Raw genomic sequence first — 26,546 nt, 5'->3', positions numbered from 1 at the left:
AGTGCCCCCAGTTGGCCTGCATTATGCTCTATGAGAAAATGACACTTAGTGCCATTAGTCTATATATTTCGCAAGCCCCCCCCCCATAAAAAAATAAATAACACATTTATTTTTAAAACGATTTTACTCAATCTACAAAATTAACAAATAAATTTATTTTGAAGCTTCCAATGGCCACCAATTAGGTTTTTTCACAATTATTTCTACTTTACTTCCATCATTGTTCCAAAATACTTCTTTTGATGTTAAAGTTTCTTCAATCCTCATTAAGGCAATGCCATTTTGATTGACTAGACCTCTTAGCTTCCCTATTTTTTTCCCAGTTTCATTTTCAATATCAGTACTGTTGTTTAATGAAGTTACAGGCCCGTTTTTTAAATAGATTGGCATAATTCTCTTTCTAACAACACCAGTATGATGAATTCGACTTGTTAGCTCCTAATTAAACCCAAACCAATAAATAAAATCATTAAGAACTAATTAAAACTTAGGATTTATTAAAATACCTGTCCAATATAACATCCTTTATGAAAACTAACTCCATTGAGATAATCCCCATTACATTCCAAAGGAAAGCAATTACCAGATGGTAAATCATCAATCCCTTCACCTATTCCTTCTTGGTATAACCTTTCAGTATACTTTCCCTCAACTTTGATGATATCATCATTCAATATTTCCTCTATCTTTGCATTTTTCTCAGCCAAAACGCGATATCCTAAGGTATTAGTCCTTGGGTCTTTAACTATCATTATTCCCCCATTAATTTTCTCAAGATCATTTTTAAGGACTGGGAATGTTTCTTGACTAAACACGGACCACACTCGCGTATTTTCATTCAAATTAATATCAATTTTCTTGCGTAAACGATACATTTTTAAATGCTTAATTAATTTATCTTTGATACCACTGTCACATTCTAAGAGCAACTTCTTCTCATCCTGATTTTTATCTTTGTAAAGTAGGATATCGTATAAAACTCTACCTTGGATGTTTAACATCATGGAATAAATGCAAGGTAATTGCACCGCGCTTTTATCCCCATTAACTAAATGATTAACGTCATTAGTCATTAAGCCTTGTAAGAAAGAAGGGCCATCTTCCCCTTTTATTTCGACTAAAACGCGATTAGTAAGCTTTTCGCAGAATATTGAATCCTTATTATACACCTTTGAAGAGTTAAATCCGCGGTAAAAGTGCCTATTAACTTGTTCATAAAGTTTAATTAACCTATATGAAGTAAATAAACGCGCCATGTTTCACGAAACGAAATTAATTTAAAACCACGGAGTATAAGCAGACGACGCGCGCGATTTTGACAATCAACACGTGCGTAGAGGGCCACGCCCACTCCCGCTAAAACCAAATATAAACAAACGCACGTGCTTCCGAGTCACGTGACTAGGGGTAGAAGAGAGGGTTGATAAATAAATGGTGAAAGTGCGGAGATATGTTCGGATTCTTCGCAAATTTTATTTCAAATTGTTTTCGAAGAATTATGTCTCTAATTTCACCAGGGAAAGCAATTCAACCAAATATTCAACCAGGTTTTAAAGTGAACATAAAATATGGTAAATCTCAAGTCGTGCCTTTAATAATTGAACCCCAATGGACGGTTCAAAAGGTCAAAGAACACTTAGCAAAAACGCTTAATGTTGCCCCAAGTAGACTTAAAATTATATTTGCCGGCAAACAACTTCATGACTCCCTCCAAATTCAGGTTCCTGCCATAGTTTTAGTTACATTTTGCACCCATAAATACCCTAATTATTTTATTTATAGGAATGTGATGTCGGAAATCACACAATACTTAATGCAGTATGTGCCAAAGAAGACCTTTTAGAGGATAACCCGACCCATAAAGAGCAAACAGAGCAACCAAAAAGATTGTTAGAAAAATGCATTCATCCATTAGTTGAGTCAGTTTTGCGTTTACAACTAACTGATGAGGAAAGATGTGATGTTAAACTTAGAGGTTTGAACCATTCTAAAGTAATTCCATGGATAAAGAATGCGCGTGAGGAAATTTGTTTTCACTCTACAGGATAGGCAGCTCCCTATCTCGAGCGACAGCTTATTCTGTATATACTCTGTTACAACATCGGTTGTCAGCACGCGCAAAGCTAGGTCTCTATGTAATCTAGCCTTGCGCGTGCTGACAAGAGACAAAAAACTTCAGGATATTTTAAACTGATTTTAAATCCTGAAGATCCTGAAGTTTTTTGTCTCTTGTCAGCACGCGCAAGGCTAGATTACATAGAGACCTAGCTTTGCGCGTGCTGACAACCGATGTTGTAACAGAGTATATACAGAATAAGCTGTCGTTCGAGATAGGGAGTTGCCTATCCTATAGCGTGAAAACAAATTTCCGCACGCGCATTCTTTAATTATCCATGGTAATTCTGATATTAAATTAAAATTACCAAAATCAAATTAATCATTACTAGACTCAAAGAGAGTACATTTTTTCGTCTATTGCAATTCTGGTTGCAATAAAATAAGCCCGGGAAAATTGAGGGTCAGGTGTTGCGATTGCAAACAAGGAACGCTAACTGTTGATAGGGTATAAATAGAAAGTTCAAACCATGATCATACCTTGAGAATTTAGTTTAAAATGCGTCATTATTTTAGGATCCTGAATGTTGGGATGACGTTCTAAAGCCATTAAAAATAACCGGTGTTTGTCAGGGTGATAATTGCCAAGGAAAATTTGCAGAATTCTTTTTTAAATGCGCCTCAAATCATCAGCAATTGACGGAGCAACCCTGTGTTCCTTTAAAACACATTAAAAATAACTTTAAAGATGTTCCCTGTTTAGCTTGCTTAGATATAAGGTACAAAAGACATAATTTGATAATTAACCATCCATTTAACTTAATTATTATTGTTAAATTTAAAGCCAAGTTGTTTTAGTTTTCCCTTGTGAAGAAGGCCACGTAATTTGTTTGGATTGTTTTCAACATTTGTGCATTTCTAGACTACAAGAGCGAAATTTTTCATTTTCAAAAGAATTTGGTTATACTTTATCTTGCCCAAGTCTGTTTTCTAATCTTAACTTAATGTTTAAATAGGGTTCATACAACTTTTGGAAAACAAATTTCCCTGAGATTTCCAGGTTTTTCCCATATATATGGAGTATCCTATGGAGCAAATGTTAATGAAGGAGGGGGAGGGGGCAAATTGGACTATAACATACTCCAAGGACATTCCCGTATCTCTAATAGAACCAAAGTTATGAGCCTCCAAAGTTGGGTGTAACGCTATTCCTATGGAGGGGGCTATGTTTGTTTACGTTTTGCTTAATTACTCGGCCCGTGTTTGTCGTAGCCCTAAGTTTTTAGTATGGTTGAATGGGGGGCAAATAGGACTATAACATACTCAAGGGACATTCCCGTATCTCTACTAGAACCAAAGTTATGAGCCTCCAAAGTTGGGTGTAACGCTATTCCTATGAAGGGGGCTATGTTTGTTTACGTTTTGCTTAATTACTCGGCCTCTGTTTGTCGTAGCCCTCAGTTTTTAGTATGGTTGGATGGGGGGCAAATAGGACTATAACATACTCAAGAGACATTCCCGTATCTCTAGTAGAACCAGAGTTTTGTGCCTCCAAAGTTGGGTGTAACGCTATTCCTATGGAGGGTTGTTTGTTTACATTTTGCTTAATTACTCGGCCCCTGTTTGTCGTAGCCCTAAGTTTTTAGTATGGTTGAATGGGGGGCAAATAGGACTATAACATACTCAAGGGACATTCCCGTATCTCTACTAGAACCAGAGTTATGTGCCTCCAAAGTTGAGTGTAACGCTATTCCTATGGAGGGGGTTGTTTGTTTACGTTTTGCTTAATTACTCGGCCCCTGTTTGTCGTAGCCCCAAGTTTTTAGTATGGTTTAATGGGGGCAAGTAGGACTATAACATACTCAAGGGACATTCCCGTATCTCTAGTACAACCAGAGTTATGAGCCTCCAATGTTGGGTGCAATGCTATTCCTATGGAGGAGGGGGGGGGGTATGTTTTTGAACATTTTGCTTAATTACTCGGCCCCTGTTTGGTTAGACACAAATTTCCCTGATTTCCCTGAATTTTACTAAGAATTCGAAATTTCCCTGAGGTTTTAGTGAACTATTTTTTCCCCTGATTTTTCCAGGTTTTTTTCTGTTTTCCAGGTTTGTATGAACCCTGATTATAGTTTAAGTAAATTAAACTAATAAAAATTAAATAAATTCTCCTTAATTTCAGTTGGATGTGAAAATTCCTTTATAGATGAACCCCATCACTTTAAACTACTAAGCCCGGAAGAAGTAAATTAAAAAGAAGCCAAATGTTTGGAATCAATATTTCTTTAAAAAAAAAAGTCTTTAAAATTAAATTTCAGTACGAAAGATATCAAAGATTTGGAGCTGAGGAATGTCTATTATCAGAAGGCGGAGTTTTATGCCCCCAAATTGGTTGTGGAGCTGGAATAATCCCTGATCCTGATTGTACAAGAATAACTTGTATCGCTAAAGAACAGGGAGGGCAAGGATGTGGGGTAATTAAAATAATTAAAAACTAATCAATCTTAATTATTTATAATTAATTAAGTTTTTTCTTCTTAAACTTTGGTTTCTTTAGTTTGTGTTTTGTAGGAACTGTTTACAAGGATATCATATCGGTGATTGTATAGATGAAAATTTAGGTGAAAGTTCTGGACATGGTAAAGTAGGATTCTATTTGGACCAGTCTCAAGGTCAAAGTTCAAGGTGGGAGGATACAGCCTCCAAAAATACTATAAAAGGAACTACTAAGCCTTGCCCCAAGTGTAGGACACCCACTGAGAGAGATGGTACTACCCAGCCATTAATTTTTAAATTATATCTTTTAAGTATTTAAATTATTTTATTTTTAGGTGGTTGTATGCACATGGTTTGTAGTCGAGCCCAATGTGGTTATCATTGGTGTTGGGTTTGTCAAACTGAATGGACAAGAGAATGTATGGGAGCTCATTGGTTTGGTTAAAACCATTTAACTCAATTTTCATGTAGCAAACTATTTAGTATAATAGTATATGAATTTTGTACTCAAATTACGAATAAAAACGTTAAAATTGACTCGTATAATTGATGAATTAAGTGACCTTGTTCATGATTGATTAGAACTTTTAAACTACGAAAAGCGTGTAGACTTGTTTTTTAAATTAACCGCGCAATTTATAGCGGCGCCATCTAGGAATATAAAATGAAACTAGGGTATGGGGGGGAAGTATTACATAATGAATTTTCAGGGTTCGTATGAAATTTTTACTTTCAAAATCCCTGACTTTTCCCGGTTATCCCTGACCAAATTTTGTCAATATCTCTGACCATTTTAAGGGGTTTACCAGAGCCCACTTCATCGCACCTGTCTCATATTTAGCATTGCTCGAAGCATGGTTTGATATACCAAACGAAATCCCTGACATATCCCTGACTTTTTAGGAATTTTTTTTAATCCCTGACTTATCCCTGACTTTTGCTCCTATTTTCCATATCCCTGACTTATCCAGGTTATCCAGGTTCCGTACGAACCCTGATTTTGTACTCAAATTATGAATAAAAACATCAAAATTGACTCGTATAATTGATAAATTAAGTGACCTTGCTCATGATTAATTAGAACTTTTAAACTACGAAAAGCATGTTACGCATGTACACTTCTTTTTTAAATTAACCGCGCGATTGATAGCGGCGCCATCTATGAATATAAAATGAAACTAGGGTATGGGGAAAGTATTACGTAATACGTAACTATAGCTATAAAATAATATTTATAATATAATATATGAATCTAAATTAACTCTAAAATGGTTGACACCGAAAACAGTATTAATAGAAACGTATTACTAACACCAAATCACCACGGATATAATGTTAAATTCTCATCTTATAAACCTAATCTCTTAGCTTGCGCAACATCAACTAATTATGGTTTATCCGGTAGGATAAAGTACTTTCCTCATTAATTAACTAATTAAGCTTTAATTAAATGTAATATATGTTTAAAATTAATATTAATAATTCAGGGCCAGGATCCTTATTTATTTTTGATACGAAACATAATTTAAACCCTCCATTGCAACTACCTTGGAAAGAGAGTCTCTATGACGTAGTATGGAGCGAAACGAGCGAAAATATTTTAGCTACCGGTAGTGGAGATGGTACCCTACAAGTTTGGAACCTAAGTCATGGTAATATTCCGGTTAATGTTCTACAGAAACATAGGAAAGAGGTCTACACTCTTGACTGGAGTCAAGAAAAACATGAACAGCTATTGGCTTCCGGGTCATGGGATGGGGAAGCTATAATTGTAATTAAATAAATTAATAAACTAACACAATCCCGCTTGATATTTAAGTTGAATACTTAATTTTTTATAGTGGGATATGAATAACGCGTTACCTATAAGCCAAATGAATCATAATTCTATTGTCTATTGCGTTTCTTGGTCCCCCCATACCCCATTTTGTTTGGCAACAGTTTCAGGTTTGAATGATACTAATCCAGGGTTCATACAAAACTGGAAAACCTGGAAAAATCAGGGAAATAAATAGTTGACATAAACCTCAGGGAAATCAGGGAGATTTGCGTCAAACAGGGGCTGAGTAATTAAGCAAAATGTTCAAAAACATACCACCCTCCATAGGATTAATATTACACTATACTTTGGAGGCTCATGACTCTAGTTATATTAGAGATAAGGGGATGTCCTTTGAGTATGCTATAGTTCAATTTGTCCCCCATTCAACCATACTAAAAACTTAGGGCTACAACAAACAGGGGCCGAGTTATTAAGCAAAACGTAAACAAACAACCCCCTCCATAAGAATAGCGTTACACTAAACTTTGGAGGCTCATAACTCTGGTTCTACTAGAGATACGGGGATGTCCTTTGAGTATGTTATAGTCCAATTTGTCCCCCATCCAACCATACTAAAAACTTAGGGCTACGACAAACAGGGGCCGAGTAATTAAGGAAAACGTAAACAAACAACCCCCTCCATAGGAATAGCGTTACACTAAACTTTGGAGGCTCATAACTCTGGAAAATTCAGGGAAGTATGTGGGGAAAAACCTGGAAATCTCAGGGAAATTTGTTTTCCAAAAGTTGTATGAACCCTGTAATCATGTAATTAAGTTCTCATATCTTACCATATTGATTTTACAATGTAAATTATTTCAGGGGATGGTGCTTTACGCATTTGGGATATTAAAAATCCAGTTAATCCAGCTCACGTGATTCAAGCTCACGGAGATGAATCTTTAAGTTGTTCCTGGAATTATTTTAAACAAGTATATTGATTTATTAATTAAATTATTTTAGTGCAGATACTAATTACTAATTAATGAAAATGTTATTTTTAAACAGGGTATAATTGTAACAAGTTCTGTTGATGGGTTAATTAGGGGCTGGGATCTGAGAATAACAAAACAACCCGTTTTTCAACTTTTTGGACATAATTACGCAGTCAAGAAAGTCAAAGTAGGCCTACTACTTATATTAACAGAGTTTTGTAATTAATCATGACTCTAATGCATTATTTTTAACAGAATTTACTAATTTAGTAATTAATCATGACTCTAATGCATACATTATTTTTATTTAGTGTTCCCCTCATAAGCAATCGATACTGGCTTCAGTATCCTATGATCTGACCACGAGGTAATATAATTATTAAAATTGTCTTTGCTAAGCCTAATTTTAGGTGGATGATTAATTTGATTTAAATCCATAGGATTTGGGATTGGGATAGCCCTAATCCCATACACACTTATCAAAACCACAAAGAATTCGTTTACGGCTTGGACTTTAACGATCAAATAGAAGGATTGGTAAGATTAAGATAAATTACATTAATTTTAAACAAAGGAATTATTAAGCCTTGGTCATTAAAATTTCAGATAGCTGATTGTAGTTGGGACCAACAAATTTGCGTATTTACTTTATGAAAACCCTTATTTTGAATTTGTAAAAGATATTTGTATATGAAATATATTACCTTATTTAAATAATAAAATAATTATATTTATTCTTAATAAAATAATTTACTTTATAAAAACTCGTCTCAATTTCTCAAATACCGCGGATGACCTTTGACTCGTGTGAACGATGACGCCATCTATCCGGCACATCACGTGATTTTAGCGGCTGCTAGTTTGGGGCCAAATATAAATAAAAATTTCATTTTCGCTTATAATTAATTAAAATTTGTAAATAATTATTAAAATCTTTTATAAAATGCTTTCAAGTTTAGTAAAAGAGCATCAACAGAAACAACAAGTGCGAAGAGAAGAGCAAGGTAATGAATAAAACGCTATTTAAATGAGGAAATTCGCTAAGCCTTAGTCACAACTTCCCATCACGTTTTGAATTAAAATTAATCAAATTAAAAAGTTAAGCTATTTAGATGAAAAAATTAATTAAATTTCACTAATATTATAGAAAGGAAGAGGAAAGAAGCAATAGCAGCATCAGCTCAACTTACATCAGCTTTAGTTGATCACCTAAATGTTGGGTAAAGAAATTAATTCCATTTTTGATACGCAACACAATTAAATTAAAAGTCAACTAATTATAATTAATTAATTAAGGGTCGCCCAAGCTTACCTGAATCAAAAACGACTAGACGCTGAAACTAAACAACTACATAACAATGCTAATCAATTTGCTAAACAAACAACACAATGGTTGCACCTTGTTGATAATTTCAACCAAGCATTAAAGGTTAAAATGTTAAAAGATAGGGTAATGGCAGCCCTCTACCTTCGACTGTATTAATCTCTATGGGGAAATAACATCGGGTGCCATTAGTCTATTGAAAAATAATTAAATAATGCAAATCTAAAGAAGAATATATCTTTTAGGAATTGGGAGATGTGGAGAACTGGGCTAAAAGTATAGAGTCTGATATGAGAACTGTTTCTAGCTCATTGGAATATGCTTACAAAGGTTAACTTTTTAATCCACCTTATTCCCTTTCGCCAGAAGTTAGGCTTAGCTCGGGATTCTTGGGGGCGAGTAACGGGAATAAATTGATCTGTCGTCCGCTACAGTACACATTTTTGGCTTTTGTAGCAGACGACAGATGAATTTCTTCCCTTTACTCACCCCCATGAATCCCGAGCTAAGCCTAACTTCCAGCGAAAGGGAATAAGGTGGATTAATTAAAGATTTCAAATTAAATTTTGAAGAAATTAATTAATTAATTAAATCTAAAATTTCTTATTATATATAGTTGGTCACGAGGCAAAATAAATAAATGGAGATATATTTTGCCTCATTTTCAAAATGATTAAATTATTATTAATTAATTACTCTTGAAAACTGTATTATAATGTATTATATTTTACTATTCAATTTCATCATGGATTAAATTTTAACGAGCCTGAATGCCCTGAACCTGAATTTGAATTTGAATTTGATCTTTTCTAAATTCTAAATAATTAAAACCAATAAGATAATTAATTTGAAGATGTTTAAAATAATTTAAAGGGTGTAAAAGGATTAATTTAAAACTAATAAAAGTCTTGAAGTTGAAATCCTTTCCTTTGTATACTGAAGTTAGCACCCTTTTCCTTGTATGTATAAATGATTAAATTTAACTATTTTTTATGTAGATAGATAGTTAAGACAATAATTATCTATATTTTTTTGACATTGTGAATTTGACTTTTTTTCGTTTTGACTTTGTAAAATTCAAGTAATGAGGGGTTGGAAAATCTTCTTCAGACTTTCATTCAACTGTTTTCAATTTCAGCTTGTAAATCTTCAATGAGCATTTCAATTTCTTCTTTCCGAGCAATTTTATCTAATTGTTCCTTTTCTGGATTAGGTAATTCTCCCGTAGCGATCCTGCTTTCTAAATTCTCAATTTCTCTCAGTTTCTTCTTCAAATTTTTAAGTTTCTTAACCGGGTCAACGTTGTTATCACCACCCTTATTAATAATACTGTCCTTTTTAAGGGTGGTTTTTGAAGATCCAACAATTTTAAGTTTTTCAATTTCTTCGAGCACTGTCATTGTATCGTCTCCACTCTCGACCTTTGCCTTCTTCTTCTTTTTCTTCTTGGAAGACTTGGTCACGTCTGAAACTATCGTTGTTAATCCAGGGATCATAGTAGAGGGAAATTGAGAAGTTGTTTCGGTAACGACTTGATTGAGACCGGGTGTATATGCGGTTTGACTTTTGGCCCATTGTTTGCCTTTACTTTCATACCTGAAGGCGATATTATGTTAAGACAACTTGATTGAACATTAATTTCAAGTAAAATATAGGTACTTACAGTGGTACTTCTTCTTGAGGAACATATCCCTCTTTAACTCTCCGAGCTTTTCTCCATGAACCATCAGGACGTTGAGTTGCAGGAATGTAAGTTCCTGTTATAAGAAATGAACTCCTAAGTATAGAAGCGAAAATTTTAAATTTAATAAAAGAGTGGCGTGGCTTACCTGAAATTCCCGAATTATCTTGCAGTGCCGCCGTGTCCATTTGATTTATTATTATGTAAATGAATTTTAAAATAAGCTAGTTGCCTAGTTTAGTTTAGCTGCAAGCCTCCAAGCAACGAATAGAGCCAAGGCTTAAATGAATTTAATTATAGCATCCACTATTTATACTTTTTGAGTTAAAATAGGAACATATTTTGGTGTTAAATTTTATAAATTATGAATTAATTCCGCGATTATTACATTTACCTTACGAATAATTTATAAATAATCAATTAAAATTAAGAAATCGACCATCATGATCACGTGCACACATCATCAAATGGAGCACTGACTCGGGGTCTGCTTGAAATAAGCTGAAAACTCTATTCTGAACTGAACTGAACTGATTCAAGTCAGTCCCAGAGCGCAACTTTCAAACTGTTTTAGCAAACAAAAGTAGGCCTAGTAAAAATGTCGGAATTACCAGCACTTTTTTTAAATGAGGATCATTACCAACATCCTTTGAAATATTTAATTAATAATAGCATTGGGAAACCCTTATTATGTTTCTTGTGCGCTTTAAAATGTTTGAGAAATGAGGACGAATTGAGTTGGAGAAAACAACATTTTTTAGGTACTATTAAGTACGTACTAGGACAGAAAGATAATGAATTATACGAAAGCATTATATTAACTGAAAATAAAAATATCGCCCAGGAATTTATCGACACCATTCTCTGTGAGTGATTGCTTTAAATTGATTAAAAATATACGAAATATAATTATTTCTGAAAAAAAAAATAATAAAAGATGCTATGTTTTGCGCTACAGACTTGGTCGGGGTTGAAAATCAGCCAGCACTTTCAACAGTCGCGGAAGAATGTGAGTTAAACCTGCTAGACAACCTTATAATAATAATAATAATAGTAATAATAATTATTAAATACCTACTTAACTAAAGGTTTAATTCTAATTGTCCAATGTCTGAGAGGCAATTCATATTATTTGGAATGTTATTTAACCGAAAATCTTTTAAAACAGGTTAGATATAAAGTACAAAACCGCACTACAATAGCCCTAACAATATTTTATATTCAGCTATTAAATTCGGAAAATGAATCTTGTTTAACTTTTCTTCGTATTGTACGGAAGTTAACAAACCATTTCCCTCAAATAATAGACTACTTAATCAAACTATCTCAAGTCGTTAATGGTAGAATTTTCATAGATTTCAAATAATTGATTGAAGTTTGCCCTAATGGAGACAATTCCTTAGGAAAATTTGCCAGAAAGCTATTAAATTTTTTATCATCCTCCGAAGCCTTTCAAGAAAACGCGGTTAATATAATTTTAAAAATAATCTCGCACCGTGCTTCCGCTTCCGAAATGGGGAATATATTCACGGGTTTCGAGACAGACCTATCCAAGGCAATCCTAACAATATTCAAGACTTCGCGTAACGAAGCATTGCTCCTCAACTCTTTAAGTATAAAAATACCACGCGTAATTAAAAGGACAATATAATAATTAAATTTTGCAGCCATATTTAAGACTTTAGCTTGCACCGACTCCGTTTCTATGTCGGTTTGGTTAGTTCACGGTACATTACCATCCGCCATAAGTTCCCTAATGCAGATACCGAATTCCGTTATTCAAGCCAACGTGGCGCAATGCGTGGCGCACCTTTTAACCGTGTCCTCTCGAAATGATTACTCGCTTCATAGTTTCCTCGAGGAAGATTTTCCCGGTAAGACAATCTCTTGCTGAGACTAAAACTATAGAGTAATCATTTCAACCCGATCTAAGGCTTACTCTTTGATACCTTGAAAACACCGGACATCCCGCTTATCGGGACCGTTATCCGTTGTGCCAATTTATTGGTCAACCATTCGGATTTTTACAACCAGAACAATGCCGTTTATTGTAAGTTGTCCAGGCCCTAGATCCCTAGCTTATAATGTCGTGATATCATCATGACCTTAAAGAGAAAGGTTTAAAGGTCACGATGACATGTTACATAGGGTTGACTCCGGTGGTGATAGCCGCTAGTTTCTGCCTGGAAAGGAAGCAATGGGACAACTGCTGCGATGCTCTACAATTAATCTCAACCTTAATGGATAGCATATCCGGGTTTGGTTGGGGAATTGGTAACGTCTCCAACTTTGAATTATTTCGGAAGTTAATCCTGGACGGACTGAGTTGCGACAATGCTCCCACAGTTAATTTAATCGCTTATTTATTTTCAAAATCACTCAGGTTACTTATTTAATTACTCCTAAAATTCGAGTATAAGTACTTAATTATACTTAAAGGCTACTTTCAGCACGCGTCACTTGCCAACCCCAATCCCGCTGTCCAAATTAATCCAGCCTATCGTGTCCTGTTCCAAATGGTTGGAAAATGGTTTAAAGCATCTACTTACGGACAGTACGGGACAATCCGGAAACGGTTACTACTTCAATATCGATAAAGACAGCCAAGTATCGAAGCTACACACTCATGAATTGTCTAAACTGGAAATATTGTTCGCGTTATTGGAGAACACATTCAGGTATGTAAGCGGCAGTCGGGATCCGAGGGGACAACCACTGGTTAGCCCCTTGTCGGGATCTTAATGATTTTCATTGATATTAGATTAACCGAGGCTTGCGATTCTAATCCAATATTGTCCGAAATGACTTACGCGAGTCCAGATACGGGCTATAAAATTGATGGTAGTCCTCAACAGACGCCAATATCAGTGACAGAGCTTTTCGAATCAGCCTTTGAGGGTTTAAAAACGTTCGCGATTCCTTGTTTCGTGAGTTCATTTCCCCTTTTTACTATCATGGGATGGTTAATATTGAAAAGAAATATTTGTCAGTGCTCGGCCATTTCAAATACATCAGTACCGGTACTTACTCTGCCCTTCTTGAAATGTCTGTTGGCCGCTTTCGAAGCTGATAAGCAAAATGATTACGACAAGGCGACCATCTTGGGTCCACTCCTGATTAGGGGCTCCTTTTTGAACTTTATTTGGAGAGCTAGAGAATTCGATTCGGACTCGATACCAATTGAAGATGACCAGTATTAACGTCTTGTTTTAATAAATTTGGGTAAGTTTTATACCTTTCATCATTCATTACAGGCGGGTAACTTTGCTAGAAATAACCAATGAACTACTGAGGATTGTGTTATGGTTTACGGTTAAAATATATTTCGAATTGGCCCCGGATCGCGATACCAGCTTGGCAATGATTGACCGCGGAGCTTTAAACTTACCAGGTAATTTAGGGTTTCAATAGCCTGGCGCGGGGATGACCTTTTGACCTTAATTGTAGACTCCTTCGAACATATTATACCCAAACTGGAAAACGATTCCCCTTACTCTTCTTCCTTATCCAATTCGGACAATGAGGAACTTAGATTGACCAATAGATCCGTTCAATTCTTTTATTTGATTCATTACTATTTTGCCTTGAAATTGGATCCAAGGTGAGGTGAAATAACCGAATTATTCAAAGGGAGGGTGAAGTAGAAAATCAAGTGATTTTTAGTCGATTCTTCTACTAATTATAAGAGCAGTCTGCATAGTGAAACATTCAGGAAATACCAACTCCGAATGATTTTAAAATTCAAATTAGGTTCGGATTTTAAGGGTAATTTTAAAGAAGGTCCTCCGACCAATCGCGTAACGCCCTGCCTTTTTATTAACAAAATTCTCGTGGCACGCTCCATGTCTCGCGCCACGATTATCACGTCGCGCGCGAATTTTATCAAATCTCGTAATAAATTTAATTCAACACGGAACGTGCCACGAGAATTTTGTTAATAAAAAGGCAGGGCGTTACGCGATTGGTCGGAGGTCCTTATTTAAAATTATCCTTAAAATCTGAACCTAATTTGAATTTTAAAATCATTCCGAAGTATTTCCTGAAGGTTTGGTTTCACTATGAAGACTGGTATTATAATTAGTAGAAGAATGGATAAAAAAATCACTTGCTTTTCTACTTCACTCTCCCTTTAAAATACATGAATATCCTAACGATTTCGAGGGTTCACAGGGAATCAATTCCAAATTGTAGACTAATATCTGTCGTTTCAAATTACATTCAATCGAATGTAAACGATTTGCACAGAATTTCAGTCACTTTTCAACGCGTTTTGATTTACCTTGTTGCGGTAAGTCAAGTACCTTATTGATAGACCTTTCCAGTGAAAGGCAACGCGAACGAGGTTTCATTACCTACCTTTCCTTCTTCTTGTAATTAAACTAAACTCAAGTACTTATAAATTAGACCGCTTCGAACAGATCCTTGGAAGACACTGATAGCATGACCGATTCGAATATTTCCGAGGGTATAAGTTACTAATAAGATATTCCCTAAGTAATCAATTTAATTATAATTAATTAACAGCGGGTTTAGTACTTTTGAAATCTATTTCAACGCAAAACGTAGGACACCTACTCGAGTGCGATAATACACTTTTAAAATGGTGTTTCTCTAATAAAGAGATTTGCAGTAGGCTGGGCGAAACTATGGTAATTGTTTTTAAGGGTCTTGTATTGTAAGGGTCAACGAAAGGTAACGTTGAAACTCGATAGGTCAAAATATGGCTCGAGAATTGTGGTCAAGACTTTGATAACAATTCTATATCATTGGGGGAAATTTTGTCAACCAATGAATACTGTCAACAGGAAGTATGGGTAAGTAATTAAGCAATTAATAAAAGTAAGGTATTGAATTAAATTAAATTAAATTAATTAATGGTTCTAGAACATTTATATTTCGGGGGACGAAGCTTTAATTAAGACCTTAGTAACATTTTTGACCCATTTATCGAAAGACAAACATAATTCTGAAATGGTTGTAAAAATCGGTCAAAGTTTATTAAGAGTTGTACCTTATTATTGGACTAAGGATATTAACGATAGCGCTAGTAAGTTAGGAAACCGAGTACTCCTAACAGGGATAGATTTAATTTCATAAGTAGGAATGGAGAACGGTTAATATTTACTTCAGTTATTCCGACTCATAGTCCAGTATAGAGCCCCTCCCTCCAACACGTAACGAAAATCTTAACTTATCTTATTGGCTCACTTAAACTACGTTTTGATGACGTTGCTGACGGGGACGGCGAAAAATACGTAATTCCTTTTTACCTCTGTCGCTATGACCCATCCGCCTCTTCTTTCATACCCCCCCCCCGTCCCGTGGAAGGGGGTCCGGGACTTTGACGCGCGCTCAGATTACTCTGTTATCCATTCCTACTTCTAAAATTAAATCTATCCCTGCTCTAATTAAAAATTAGTTAAGTTTATAATAATCATAATTGAATTTCACCATAGAAAATAGTCTATTATCGAGCTTAGTTCAGTTACGTTTAAAACACGAAATTATTGACACGGTTGACTTGGAATTAAACATAATATTCCACGGTATGGTTAAGAAGATGAATTTAAATCAGTACTTAAATAAATAAATAATTGAATTATTAACTTAATTAGTATGCAATATGGGCACTCGTAAACAAACCCCAGATTTAAAAGTCTTAGAAACGTGTTTCTGTTACTTAAAAAGCGCTTTGGATTCTACACATAATTTATGCAACAGTAACAGAGGTTTGATTATACTTAATTAATGCGATTAATTAGTTTAATTACTTATTAATTATTTATGGAAATAAGGTGTGGCTTACTTGATAACCAACGAAAAACTATTCACTTTGCTTCAAAAACTAATTAATGAAAAAGTCCCGGAAGAGATTTTAATCGCCATTATCGAATTATTGGTTCGCGTTGATACCCAAATACGTCATTATCGACTTCCGGTGGTGCGTTAATCCTAATTAATATTGATACTAAATTGATTCAATAAGTTTAATTAATTATCGAAGGGTAATTTGAAACCGGTTCGTATTGAATGGCGCTTAGCTAATGAATGGCTAACTATCAAAGGTGATAGTTGGAAATTAACTAAAACCACTTTAAACTTTTTCGACAACTACTTCCGATGCAAATCTTGCACTTCCGTTTACGACATCGCGTCTAATAACGCCAGGGAATTCTTTGGAGTTGTACCAAAACTTAACAAGGATTTATTATGGACTTATACGAAACTACTTAATATAATTTGCAAGGTAATTATATTTAAAGTTTCGTTTCAATAAATTTCAAAAAATGCCCAAAATATTCATTTTTTGGAGAATTTTGAAAATCTAGGTTTCAAGATACAATTAACCTAATACAAGTTAGGTAATTTTACGTATGGAAACCATAGTAAATAGAATTGGAATAGAAAATCCTACCTTTTCACGTACATAAGCTTACCTTTCTACTTCCTGTTCTTTCCATTTAACTTTGATTATATTTAAAGTTTCGATAAATTTCAAAAACGCGGAATAGTTTCGCGAATTTCAAAACTCGAGGTTTCAAGATACAATTAACCTAACACAAGTTAGGTAATTTTATGTATGGAAACCATAGAAAATAGAATTGGAATAGATAGTCCTACCTTTTAACTTCCTATTCTTTCCTTCTATTTCACAAACTGAGGGTTTTTCTACAGCTCTAACTAATAACTATAGGCCGACATACAGGGGTATATCAGATGACGTATTTTCCCATAGCCCCTGTAGAGATATGCGAACGCAATACACAGGTGTATACCAAACATTTTACATTACTTTCAGAAACACATACTTTATGACGTTGACGCGTTGGAACTCTTCGAATCCATGACGCAATTTGCCAAAAACAACCCTGAATTATACGAATACTTTTCCAAAAACCCTTCTTTAAAATTCCTACGAGAATTACGACCCAATGAACCAAAGCTACAATTAAAAAATTCTTAAATAACTATAACTAAACATTGTTTGAAATAAATATTTAAATAAAGACAACACTTTTTTCCCGTCATTCTATAACAAATGCCTCTTTATTTATTACTTTAAGGGTGGTTTGTTTATTTGTTTGTTTAAACGCCTATCTTCGTTAATGATTATATACACGATAATAATAATATGGGGGGAAACGGGGGGAGGGGGTGACGATAAAGGTCAAAAGGTTGGACATTTTTTAAATATATATATATGTAACGCTTACACATCGATTAGTATGTTTGTTTGTTTTTTGGACAGAATATTCCTATCTTATTTTTCATTGAAAATAAAAATCACAGCGTATTTACGTTGGTTTTATCGCGTATTTAGGCTTCTCAATTAAGTGATCTAATTATTACTTTGAAAAAATGCCCCCGTTTGGTTATATAGTTCAATGGTTATTTACGACGACGCGGTGGTGGTTGCAATCGCGCATGCGCAGAGAGAGAGAGATTAAACCGAATAAATATATTGGATCATATGTATTTACATTACATTTATCATTCATTGTTTTTTTTTAATGTTCAATTAACACGGAAATGTTTTTGTCGTTATTCCGAGTTATTTAAATCAATGAAAAGATTTAATATAATCACCACAGTCAGGTACTTCTTTAGGCACTATTGCACATTCAACACTTTGTTTTTTTTCTTCTTAATCTAATTTAATTAAGGTACGATTAATTGTAAAATTTCCAAGGAATATTTTTTTTTTCACGCCAATTTAGTTAAAGTTCTGAAAATATTGTCTTTTTCACGTATAGGTAAATGGCGATTCCTGTAGATTGATTTCCTTTAGTAAGGGAAGGGTTATAACTTTTTTTTTCGAAAATACTTTAGTGGTTATTTTTCGTAATTTCGAAAAATAGGTTTGTTTATTTCGTTTTTAATTTATTTTTATTTTCGAGTACCTATTGAAGTAGTCCAGGCTAAAATAATTCGACATCATGCGCGGATAATTTTTTTTTTTTTTAATGGGGGTCATTTACTCTTAAGAGATAACACGTCCAAAAAATGGTCCCATTTACTATGTCTACTGTTTAATAATTTAGGCCTATTTGACTATTGTATCTTATGGGACGAAAATGGGATTGATTTATTATCTAATTTTAGTAGATTTTTTGGGACGGTTCTAAATGTAACCATGGACGAACGGCAATACTGAAGGCCGGATGTCAGAGGGAGAAAGTTGAAAAATACTTGTTAATTCGCCTTCTAGCGGCAGATAGTTGCAAACAGGATAGTAGGGGGGCTTATGGGGAATCAACGTTCTAAAGAGGGAAGCATCTAACGTCTTATTTTGTCTAGATGGCGCTAACTTTATCCGGGATTTGACTCGGCATTTTTCATAACCCCCCTCCACTTTGGGGCTGAAAAGGGGGAAGTAAGCTTAACATTGGTTGTTTCGTCGCTCAGTATGGGGCTCTATGGGCTGCCATCGGTCCTTCAGTATTGGTTTGTCTATGATGTAACCCACCCCTAAAATGTAAGTGTTGAATTAAAAGAAAAACCGCAAGGAAAAAAATCTCTTACAATGCTACACATTTTGTTTGAATTTCTTTATACAGATCGCGCCGAAGTTTATATATATTTACAATGTTATGTAAAATAGGGGTTTAATATTAATTAAGGGTGGAAAGAAGAAGAAAAAAATTCAATTGAAAATAAATCTTTGCGTATTTTTTATCTTCTCTTTTTTTTAAACTATAGATATTTAGAATTTATTTATACATATATATATAAGAATACTTTAGTATAGTTTTAAAATTGGGAACGAATATTGTGTTTTTGTAGTTTGATTTAATAATATCACTTTAAATTACCCTAATTAATTATTAGTCGAAACATACATTAAAAGCCATTAATTAATTAATTTATTTATCTAATATTTCCTTAAATCGAAAAGCCGCGCTTGTTAATTACGTTACGTCGAAGCCTATTTTTTTAATTTTGGTCTAAAATATCAGTTTGTTTTTAATTTAATTCCTAAAACACGTACGCAGCCCGTTAATAATTAAATTTCGCGATTAATTTTGATGTAAATTTATTTTACGATTATAATTTCAAGAATTAAAAAATGGAATGGCTGAATTTTTAACGAATATCTTTGTTTGTTTGTTTGTTTTTTAAACATAATATCGATTTATTTAATTTATTTTCGCCCCTTTTTTTCCAAAAATCAAATCGGTCAATTGATTTTCACATCCGCCCATTTTTCATTAGATTATTTACACAATACCACCATAGATATAAGAAATATATACGTATTTAAATCTTAACTTAGTCTTAGCCAAAAAACCAAACCCGGTGTTTCTCCTATGGCGTTGAAACCAATCGTTTGTAGATCGCGATATTCATATTTCTTATATCCATTTAGAGAGAAGCCCATTTTATAAACATATACCACTACAATATAACCCTTCCCAAATAAACTCAACCCATAAAAACCTGGACAGAAAACATTTTAGAATGCAAAATAATTTTTCTTGCTTTTTTAAAATAAAAAAACCACCGGGGATATACAAGGAGCTAAACAACTAGGCTAATAACGAAATGTATATAGAGAGAATAATTGAAGAAAAAAAAAGCATTACTCGCGTATGAATCGTTAATTAATTAACTTAATTAACTAATCCACGTTTGCAAATAATAATCGCAGCTCGCTTATGACTTATAATCCTTTAAATATAATACTGAATTTGTACGTTTTATTTATTTTTTTTTGGCTTGAGAAAATTAATTAATTTAAAATAAGCCAAAAAAACTATATTAATTCCTTTTTTCTATGGAAAGGTAAATAACTCCGTTATTAACCAGGTATTAATTAACCGGTTAATGATCCTGGAAGCGACATTTCCGCGTCGCTGACACATTTTAGGTGATATATCATATTCATTTATAATTAGTTATTACGAAGGATTGACGATAATTAGTATTAAATTCGCCAGCTTTTTAAACCCTTTGACCAAACCAGTCTACGTATATATTTTTTTTTTCTCGTAGATTTTAAGACAATTCGTTAAAAATTCCTCGTTATTGTACCTAATTACTCTCTCAGTTAATTATCATTTATATCGGTACATTATTAATGTAACTTGAAGGGGGCCTAAGACTTGAAACAGTCAATTCTTATTATTTACTTTAAAAAACTTCCGTTTTGTTTGTTTGTTTGTCTCTATCTCTTTATAGCTTTGAAATTTATTTTATTATAAACTTGGTTAATTATAAACCAACCGCGCTTTCGTGGTTTACTTGGATTTGTTATTTCTCGTTTACATTAATTATTTAAAAATGGCCGCGCATCCGCCGCCATCTTGTCTCGTCGTCAGCGGGCGTTTTTGTTTATTTTTTAAGGGCCCCCCAAATAAGGTTTAAGGGAAAAACCCTTAATTTCCCTTCAATAAAACGAAGTTAACGAACGCCTTTAAGTTTAATCCCCAACAACTATAGGGGGAGTTCCAACTCCTTCATTCTTCAACTCGTCATTATAGTCGGTATTAGCTAGGCTTACTTGTTTTCCTCCCTATGTTGTACTTCGATTAGTAGACGAATTAAATTGTCCAATCCCAGCAAGTACCCATTATCGGGTCCGCAATGTACCATGGTGTCTCCGTCGAACCCTTCGTGGGTGGTATGAGCGAAATCGATCATCCTGACGTCGACTGGTGGTTCCCGATAGTAGAGTCTTCTCTGGTGATTATTAGTTTTGGGTAAATTGCGTCCCATGGAGCTCGAAGACCAGACGGAAGTCGATGGGCAGTCCGAACTGCTCTCCAATGAAGAATCTTCTTCATCCTCTCCGCTGGCTAGGTTCTGGGACGATCCGTCGTAGCTCAAGTCATCATCGGTAGTCGTGACGTCAGTGACAGAGTCCTCGTCATCGGCCGAGGAAATATCTTGCAACATCATAACAGTTTCATCCTCGAGCAAAAAATCCTCTTGTTCCTTGGTGGGACTCTTGGTGACGTGATGCGAGGACATCAGGTGTCGCGGTCCGGGTTGAGATCCTTCGTAGACGATCAATAGAGAGCTGGAGTAGAACCGGAAGGTATGTTGTCTCTCCACAGCTTTGCGCAGTTCGCATAATCGGCTGACCACCTTTTCGATCAACTCAACCAGCAAGCGGTAACCGTCGTGAAAGAATTGGTAGAGAGCGTTGCGGAACCCATCTTCGTCCAGACGGCGACCGTAGTACTTGTCCTTGCAGACGTAACCACTGACGTGCGCCTTGAATACCTATTAAGGAAGGTAACAAACGAGATGAATTTAGAAGACTTGTGTGAAGTCAAGTCTGACGTAACGCGAGTTGAAAGTAATTTGGGTAAAAATAAATAAACCTAAAGCTAAGACCCTTTGATCGACACCACTTTCTCTTAAACGGTGACTTTGAAGGATTAGATATGGTAAAGAATAATTACCTGCATGCCGCATAGTCGAACTCCAAGGGTGGCCGAAGTACTGGCGGCGCACTTGGCCATTTGTCGGTGTCTTTTTTCATCGGTGGCGTCATCGCCGTGTTGTCTGGTACCCATTTTGAGATCCAAGATGCAAGGCCTCTTAAATTGCGAGGCGACATTCTCCAAAAGTAAAAAGTGCCGTTGACTGGGACGGCTGTTTTCGTTGGAACGACTGTGGTGAGAGTTGTGACTCTTTTTTGAAGACGAGTTCTCTTCTTTTTGCAAGAGTCCCTTTTCACTGCAACTGCAGATTTGAACCCTAAAAAGAGAAGAGTCCCAGATATGAGACTAAACCATTATACAACGGTACGACGCGGCAGCGCAAACTACTGATAGGCGTGGAGTCAAACCGAGATTTATTTTACCGGCTAGGTAAAGCTCTACTTTCCATGAAATAATAATATTTCGTACCTAAATTCTTGTGACGAATTTGAAGAAGTTGAGGCGTGCCTTCTTCTTTTGGAACTACCACTATCTCTTTCGTCATCATCTTCTTCGCTGCTTGGACTTTGTTTTACTCCTCTGGTGGGATGATACAGAATCGGCTTGCTATCCATCTGTTTAACCTGAATAACTCCTATAAAGATTCAAGGGTAAAAACCCTTCATTAATAACAATTACTCTGTCGAAAATTTAAAGACAAAAACGCTACTCATTTTCCCTCGGGACATAAAACGCTAGCTCAATCCAAAAATAAACGGTTCTAAATTAAGATTACGAGAAACCTTGAAGGATACAAGAATTCGACTTGCTAAAGGAACAGTTTTTTACGAGCAAAACACGTACCACGTCCAAGGTAACGGAGCGTGAGAATGTTTTTCCAAACACAGATTGGAAGCCTCAATCACCCGTGACTATTAGTAAAGGGTAGAAGACCCTCGTAAAACCCTTCTTGAAGGGACAAGCAACATGGGCTACTTATCAACGACTGATAGGGGTGAAATCACGTGTTGGGTATTTAACAGACAGGATAATAATTACAGGGGTGTCGTCTCTCTTTTTTTAATAGAAAAGTACCATTTGACCTTACCAAAGCTTAACTTTGAAATTATCTCCCGTTTAAAGATCAGAAGAAAAAAAATACAATTACGAAAAATTGGATTCTACCCAAGTTCTCGTCGACTTTAAAAGTCTTTAAACTCGAATGAATTAATTACTTCAATCACGTGTATTGTTGGTGTTCTTCTTAAACAAAACTAGACCTAAACACCACGTGAAAGACGAAAAAGGGGTTCGTGAAGCTATCGTGCCTTGACATTAAGTATATGGCGGTATTACCAAGGCCAAAAATTACGAATTCCAGTCACAGAATCAAGAAATATCTCTTTAAAGTATCTTGAGCCAAAATTCCCTGAAGGGGGAAAAATGTTTGCCTCTATACAATTCGGTTATCAAACTTAACCAACCACCCTATTCTTTCTAGCTGGGCTAGACTGCTTGACGAAAACATCTAATAGAGATATAAAAAAATGACGTAGGACCAAACGTTTGCGTAATTGGTAATCTATTTGAATCGCTTTATTCTTTGTTAGATAATTTTCAAGGAAACTAAGACTATAAGAAAAATTATAGTAAATACACTATCAACATCACGTGAATTTCTTTCATCGCATAAACAGTAGTAATTTTATGCTAAGAACGTGGTAGGCCTACATTCTCTTTGCGTGGGTTGCAATAGACCAAAGACAACCCAGAGAAACCGAATTTTCATTGAATTCTGTTTGGTAGTGTTGTGGTCGATATTCCCGATATTTTTCTTTATTGTAAACTCAACTGATTCCATGTTTATTTACTCAATTATTCGCCGACTTACGAATAGTCTCGTTTCTATGTTCATACCGATAAAACTAAAGCTGAGTCAATTGGCTTTTAATCAAAAATATTTTCCAGAGACTCACTGAGTTTATTCACGGACGGTCTCAATGCGAAGTGAATTGGTAGACAAGGTACAAGTTAAAGGCAAGCGGAACATTCTATTTCAGAAACTGTACTTTTTTCTTTGTTTTGGATAAAGTATTTTAAAGTCGCGACTTTTCTAGTTGCTAAGGCGGCTTCAATGGTTACCTTTCTCTTAGCTAAGATCTCTTATGTAAATGGAATTTACCCGTTTTCTTTATCGTAAGCTATTGCGCTCAGAACACCCGAATGCTACAAGTAAAATGAAGCGGAAAATAGTATATTTTCTTCGAAAATTTTGAATAGATGATCAATACCTCATCTTAATAGATGACAAACATACCCATATATTCCCATAAGTTTATTACTTATTAACTTATGATATTTCTTAGCTGTCTTAGATTCCGCTTAACCTCGGCTTCTAAGAAAGTAACCATTTAATAACCCTTTTGGCGCAGTATGACAACAACTGACAACGATTTTTAGATAACATTTTCCAGGGCTATTGCTCGCACGCTTGTCAAAATATATTGCCTACTCAAGTATTTCGTTGTCATACGAATGCATCTAGTCATCTCTAAACTTATTCCCTTGTCAAAATAAATGAGAATAACAAATATCCCCGAACGTAACGTAACCTTGGACAGAAAGTTTTTTCTAGCTTAGCTACCATCGATAATTTTATCTTAAGAACGAAAAGAGTTATTTTTTTTCCAATGGGAACTGGAAAGTTCTAGAAAATTCGCTTCAGTACATGGGAAATAATTCCCCAGAGCATTGCGAATGCGAGAAGATAAAGGGTATTTTAAATACGTCCCTGAAGCTTCCTAACTAATAAATAAGTTGGTGTTAAATTTTCTCTCGTCATAGGAAATAAATAAGACGCCAGTTATCGTTGATATCCGCGTAATTTTCAAGGTTTAAGAGCTGTTAAGACAAGAGCTTAACGGCCTTTACCGTTGGATTGAGATAGAGCAAAAATCAAGCAAAGCAAAAGTGTATTAGCTTACGAGGGCATTTAAAAAATAATTGCTTTATCTCTCCGCCTGTATCTCTTTCCGATATAGTTTTAAAAATTTGAGAGATTAAACGTACTTGAAGCTTTAAACAATAGCTCGTGCAAGTCAAATAAATAATAACCCAGAATAAGATAAATAAGTGTTAGTGTTACGGGAATTAACCACAGATTAAAACGAGACTGTCAATATTTAAGGGAAGGTAACGGGTTGGTTTAATTGCTCCATCACCTTCTAAAAGAGGTTTAAGTTTCCTTAATTATATTTGAGGGCGTGATGAAGGTATGGTAGCCAAGGGAACCTTAATTGTCTAACCTCGATGAGATGAAATTCCGAGGTTCGCCAAAATTGAATTATGGGCTTGCAAAGTTTTAGAAATTATTGTTGACGGTTTATGAAGATCAACTTCTGGGTTCATAGTGTCTTTCTTTGCTTTAGTTATAAGAGTTTTTGAACTTACCCTTGTAACGAGGCGTAAAGTGTCTCATATCCCTCGGAATGTTCAGGTAAAATTGAAGTTCCCTTTGTATCAGTGGCTTGCAGAGGGTACTGTTGTCCAACATCATGAGTTGCGTATGTCCGCCGACTTGATGGGCGAAAGGTTGCAGTACAGTGACCGGGTCATTGATTCGACCCCCTCCACCTCCTCCCCCGGTATCGTTAACGCTTGAAGAGAGGTCTTTGTGACGTAATAGCGAGTGAGTTTCCGGCGGCAACCCCGCTCCGGCTGACACGCTTTCCCGTTCCTCCATAGACGGTAGGTCCAAGTACACCATGTCAATCGGCTCTGATGGCCAATCGAGAGGGACAAAAGGTGCCAAGGCTGCGTCCGCTGAGACTCTTTTAGAATGGTCGAGATCGACCCGCTTCGACCCCGAACGACGACCTTTCCTCTCAATAACTCGCTTCCCCGATAAACGGTCGCCTCCAAATTCGCCACTGTAGGCGACTTTGATCACCCGGTCAGGCAGTTTCACGGGTTAAATAACTTTTCCTTGAAGAAATTCTTCGAAAACTTCCGAAATAATTCACGTGGATTTCCAGTTCTGAGGAAAAGAATTAAAAGAACGGGAAAATATTTAGTTTAGCGTGAATTTACAAACTTAAATAAATCAAACTTTTAAGGATAAGTAGTAAAAAAATACAATTATCCCAACTGAGTAATGAAAGTATAAACATCACTCATTCTTATATCGAGTCATACTCGACAGCCAAAGACCACGTGATCAGCCCCTCGCCTCCGACCCAATTAAAATAAATACCACATTGCGGAATTATACTTTTGTAATCTAAAATCCACAAATTATGATAAATTTTCTTTTTTATTACGTTTAAAATTCACGACAATATTTAAACAAATTGATTATTTTTTATATTATATTATATTAAAAATAATTTTCATTTAAAACAATTAATTTTTAAATAAATTCACTAGCAACGTTAAAACCCGTACAAAAAACACAAGCGATTTTTCAACCAATCAGAGACTACCGGCCTCATTTCGCACCAAAAAACCTTTTTTTTTAATAGAACAAACACCACGCCCGTAAAATACTAACTCGTTAAATCAACTAAATTTATACTGGTACTCACATTTATTATATCCGTGTAAAAAATTATTTCAATTTAAAAATAATAATAAAACTATTCACTGGTAACTTAACAGCACTGCGGAACTTAAAACAAAACCATGAATTAATTCTAATTCACACACGAGGATTCAGTCGATTCGAATGAATTGTGATGAATTCGCATTCAACTCGAATGATAGTTACAAAATTAACAGAGGAGATGCGATTTAAACCGTTTGATACGGATTTTCGTAGTGTTATGAAACTACACTACGTCACTTCTCACTTATATATCACTAACAC

General features: G+C 35.1%; 8 protein-coding genes across 11 annotated transcripts in view; 5 read left to right on the top strand and 3 right to left on the bottom strand.

Moving 5' to 3' along the window:
- Positions 1 to 105: 105 nt before the first annotated feature.
- On the bottom strand, positions 106 to 1,376 carry LOC149661300 (iron-sulfur cluster assembly factor IBA57, mitochondrial). Its single transcript, XM_089842774.1, has 2 exons — positions 507 to 1,376; positions 106 to 438 (listed from the first exon to the last, which is right to left on the bottom strand). Exons 1-2 carry the CDS (start codon positions 1,254 to 1,256, stop codon positions 154 to 156), a joined length of 1,035 nt encoding a protein of 344 aa, XP_089698900.1. The 5' UTR covers positions 1,257 to 1,376; the 3' UTR covers positions 106 to 153.
- A 1-nt stretch (position 1,377) lies between these two features.
- On the top strand, positions 1,378 to 5,097 carry park (E3 ubiquitin-protein ligase parkin). Its single transcript, XM_089842772.1, has 9 exons — positions 1,378 to 1,720; positions 1,783 to 1,975; positions 2,448 to 2,563; positions 2,632 to 2,834; positions 2,900 to 3,036; positions 4,238 to 4,299; positions 4,374 to 4,529; positions 4,613 to 4,823; positions 4,887 to 5,097. Exons 1-9 carry the CDS (start codon positions 1,451 to 1,453, stop codon positions 4,994 to 4,996), a joined length of 1,458 nt encoding a protein of 485 aa, XP_089698898.1. The 5' UTR covers positions 1,378 to 1,450; the 3' UTR covers positions 4,997 to 5,097.
- Positions 5,098 to 5,714: 617 nt separating this feature from the next.
- Positions 5,715 to 8,042, top strand: Pex7 (peroxisomal biogenesis factor 7). The gene is made up of 8 exons (XM_089842775.1): positions 5,715 to 5,952; positions 6,039 to 6,322; positions 6,393 to 6,498; positions 7,196 to 7,305; positions 7,382 to 7,495; positions 7,620 to 7,675; positions 7,749 to 7,845; positions 7,915 to 8,042. Exons 1-8 carry the CDS (start codon positions 5,820 to 5,822, stop codon positions 7,960 to 7,962), a joined length of 948 nt encoding a protein of 315 aa, XP_089698901.1. The 5' UTR covers positions 5,715 to 5,819; the 3' UTR covers positions 7,963 to 8,042.
- A 129-nt stretch (positions 8,043 to 8,171) lies between these two features.
- On the top strand, positions 8,172 to 9,552 carry Blos1 (biogenesis of lysosome-related organelles complex 1 subunit 1). Of its 2 annotated transcripts, none has more exons than XM_089842778.1 (5): positions 8,172 to 8,312; positions 8,456 to 8,528; positions 8,605 to 8,737; positions 8,878 to 8,962; positions 9,249 to 9,552. In XM_089842778.1, exons 1-5 carry the CDS (start codon positions 8,252 to 8,254, stop codon positions 9,266 to 9,268), a joined length of 372 nt encoding a protein of 123 aa, XP_089698904.1. In that variant the 5' UTR covers positions 8,172 to 8,251; the 3' UTR covers positions 9,269 to 9,552. The 2 variants fall into 2 exon arrangements, with proteins under 2 accessions (XP_089698904.1, XP_089698903.1); XM_089842777.1 differs by having other exon boundaries at positions 9,155 to 9,552.
- Pym (partner of Y14 and mago) lies at positions 9,338 to 10,783 on the bottom strand. The gene is made up of 3 exons (XM_089842776.1): positions 10,462 to 10,783; positions 10,296 to 10,389; positions 9,338 to 10,228 (listed from the first exon to the last, which is right to left on the bottom strand). The coding sequence occupies exons 1-3, from the start codon at positions 10,499 to 10,501 to the stop codon at positions 9,751 to 9,753; spliced, it is 612 nt and encodes a 203-aa protein (XP_089698902.1). The 5' UTR covers positions 10,502 to 10,783; the 3' UTR covers positions 9,338 to 9,750.
- A 112-nt stretch (positions 10,784 to 10,895) lies between these two features.
- Positions 10,896 to 14,718, top strand: LOC149661295 (uncharacterized). 2 transcript variants are annotated; one of them, XM_089842767.1, is made up of 14 exons: positions 10,896 to 11,179; positions 11,272 to 11,322; positions 11,402 to 11,481; positions 11,539 to 11,653; positions 11,717 to 11,926; positions 11,981 to 12,187; positions 12,247 to 12,363; positions 12,462 to 12,696; positions 12,764 to 12,991; positions 13,075 to 13,240; positions 13,304 to 13,506; positions 13,568 to 13,704; positions 13,761 to 13,914; positions 14,484 to 14,717. In XM_089842767.1, the coding sequence occupies exons 1-14, from the start codon at positions 10,912 to 10,914 to the stop codon at positions 14,620 to 14,622; spliced, it is 2,310 nt and encodes a 769-aa protein (XP_089698893.1). In that variant the 5' UTR covers positions 10,896 to 10,911; the 3' UTR covers positions 14,623 to 14,717. The 2 variants fall into 2 exon arrangements, with proteins under 2 accessions (XP_089698893.1, XP_089698892.1); XM_089842766.1 differs by having other exon boundaries at positions 11,402 to 11,653; positions 14,484 to 14,718.
- A 4-nt stretch (positions 14,719 to 14,722) lies between these two features.
- LOC149661294 (uncharacterized) lies at positions 14,723 to 17,331 on the top strand. The gene is made up of 9 exons (XM_089842773.1): positions 14,723 to 14,778; positions 14,838 to 14,962; positions 15,026 to 15,127; positions 15,198 to 15,360; positions 15,770 to 15,859; positions 15,929 to 16,042; positions 16,109 to 16,254; positions 16,318 to 16,560; positions 17,113 to 17,331. The coding sequence occupies exons 1-9, from the start codon at positions 14,754 to 14,756 to the stop codon at positions 17,275 to 17,277; spliced, it is 1,173 nt and encodes a 390-aa protein (XP_089698899.1). The 5' UTR covers positions 14,723 to 14,753; the 3' UTR covers positions 17,278 to 17,331.
- Positions 17,332 to 17,381: 50 nt separating this feature from the next.
- The window catches only part of LOC149661293 (inositol hexakisphosphate kinase 1-like), a 35,535-nt gene continuing 26,370 nt past the window's right edge, over positions 17,382 to 26,546 (bottom strand). For both annotated transcript variants that reach the window (XM_089842770.1, XM_089842771.1), the window contains exons 2-5: positions 25,133 to 25,718; positions 22,172 to 22,337; positions 21,722 to 22,019; positions 17,382 to 21,539 (exon numbers count right to left, since the gene is read on the bottom strand). In XM_089842770.1, coding sequence (XP_089698896.1) covers positions 20,811 to 21,539; positions 21,722 to 22,019; positions 22,172 to 22,337; positions 25,133 to 25,448 — 1,509 coding nt within the window. In that variant the 5' untranslated portion in view covers positions 25,449 to 25,718 and the 3' untranslated portion in view covers positions 17,382 to 20,810. The remainder of the gene's footprint in view (positions 21,540 to 21,721; positions 22,020 to 22,171; positions 22,338 to 25,132; positions 25,719 to 26,546) is intronic.

The sequence above is a fragment of the Phalangium opilio genome, unplaced genomic scaffold (assembly GCF_054372755.1).
Source record: "Phalangium opilio isolate 3A_F unplaced genomic scaffold, DU_Popi_V2 ptg000070l_1, whole genome shotgun sequence".
NCBI classification, from domain to species: Eukaryota; Metazoa; Arthropoda; class Arachnida; order Opiliones; family Phalangiidae; genus Phalangium; species Phalangium opilio.
This window is presented reverse-complemented; position numbering and strand designations above follow the sequence as displayed.

Excerpts from the sequence above, each read along its gene's own strand:
- Blos1 (XM_089842777.1), top strand. The coding sequence starts at position 8,252 with ATGCTTTCAAGTTTAGTAAAAGAGCATCAACAGAAACAACAAGTGCGA. Across the intron at positions 8,529-8,604 it reads GTTGATCACCTAAATGTTGG|GGTCGCCCAAGCTTACCTGA; the intron begins GTAAAGAAATTA and ends TAATTAATTAAG. Across the intron at positions 8,738-8,877 it reads ATTTCAACCAAGCATTAAAG|GAATTGGGAGATGTGGAGAA; the intron begins GTTAAAATGTTA and ends TATATCTTTTAG.
- Pym (XM_089842776.1), bottom strand. The coding sequence starts at position 10,501 with ATGGACACGGCGGCACTGCAAGATAATTCGGGAATTTCAG. Across the intron at positions 10,390-10,461 it reads AGATAATTCGGGAATTTCAG|GAACTTACATTCCTGCAACT; the intron begins GTAAGCCACGCC and ends TTCTTATAACAG. Across the intron at positions 10,229-10,295 it reads CCTCAAGAAGAAGTACCACT|GTATGAAAGTAAAGGCAAAC; the intron begins GTAAGTACCTAT and ends TATCGCCTTCAG.
- LOC149661294 (XM_089842773.1), top strand. The coding sequence starts at position 14,754 with ATGACCGATTCGAATATTTCCGAGG. Across the intron at positions 14,779-14,837 it reads CGATTCGAATATTTCCGAGG|CGGGTTTAGTACTTTTGAAA; the intron begins GTATAAGTTACT and ends ATTAATTAACAG. Across the intron at positions 16,043-16,108 it reads TTTATGCAACAGTAACAGAG|GTGTGGCTTACTTGATAACC; the intron begins GTTTGATTATAC and ends TATGGAAATAAG.
- park (XM_089842772.1), top strand. The coding sequence starts at position 1,451 with ATGTTCGGATTCTTCGCAAATTTTATTTCAAATTGTTTTCGAAGAATT. Across the intron at positions 2,564-2,631 it reads GAACGCTAACTGTTGATAGG|GATCCTGAATGTTGGGATGA; the intron begins GTATAAATAGAA and ends TCATTATTTTAG. Across the intron at positions 4,300-4,373 it reads AACTACTAAGCCCGGAAGAA|TACGAAAGATATCAAAGATT; the intron begins GTAAATTAAAAA and ends ATTAAATTTCAG.
- LOC149661300 (XM_089842774.1), bottom strand. The coding sequence starts at position 1,256 with ATGGCGCGTTTATTTACTTCATATAGGTTAATTAAACTTTATGAACAA. Across the intron at positions 439-506 it reads AAGGATGTTATATTGGACAG|GAGCTAACAAGTCGAATTCA; the intron begins GTATTTTAATAA and ends GGGTTTAATTAG.
- Pex7 (XM_089842775.1), top strand. The coding sequence starts at position 5,820 with ATGGTTGACACCGAAAACAGTATTAATAGAAACGTATTACTAACACCA. Across the intron at positions 6,499-7,195 it reads TTGTTTGGCAACAGTTTCAG|GGGATGGTGCTTTACGCATT; the intron begins GTTTGAATGATA and ends AAATTATTTCAG. Across the intron at positions 7,496-7,619 it reads ACGCAGTCAAGAAAGTCAAA|TGTTCCCCTCATAAGCAATC; the intron begins GTAGGCCTACTA and ends ATTTTTATTTAG.
- LOC149661295 (XM_089842766.1), top strand. The coding sequence starts at position 10,912 with ATGTCGGAATTACCAGCACTTTTTTTAAATGAGGATCATTACCAACAT. Across the intron at positions 11,654-11,716 it reads ACTATCTCAAGTCGTTAATG|GAAAATTTGCCAGAAAGCTA; the intron begins GTAGAATTTTCA and ends ACAATTCCTTAG. Across the intron at positions 12,188-12,246 it reads CCTCGAGGAAGATTTTCCCG|GCTTACTCTTTGATACCTTG; the intron begins GTAAGACAATCT and ends ACCCGATCTAAG.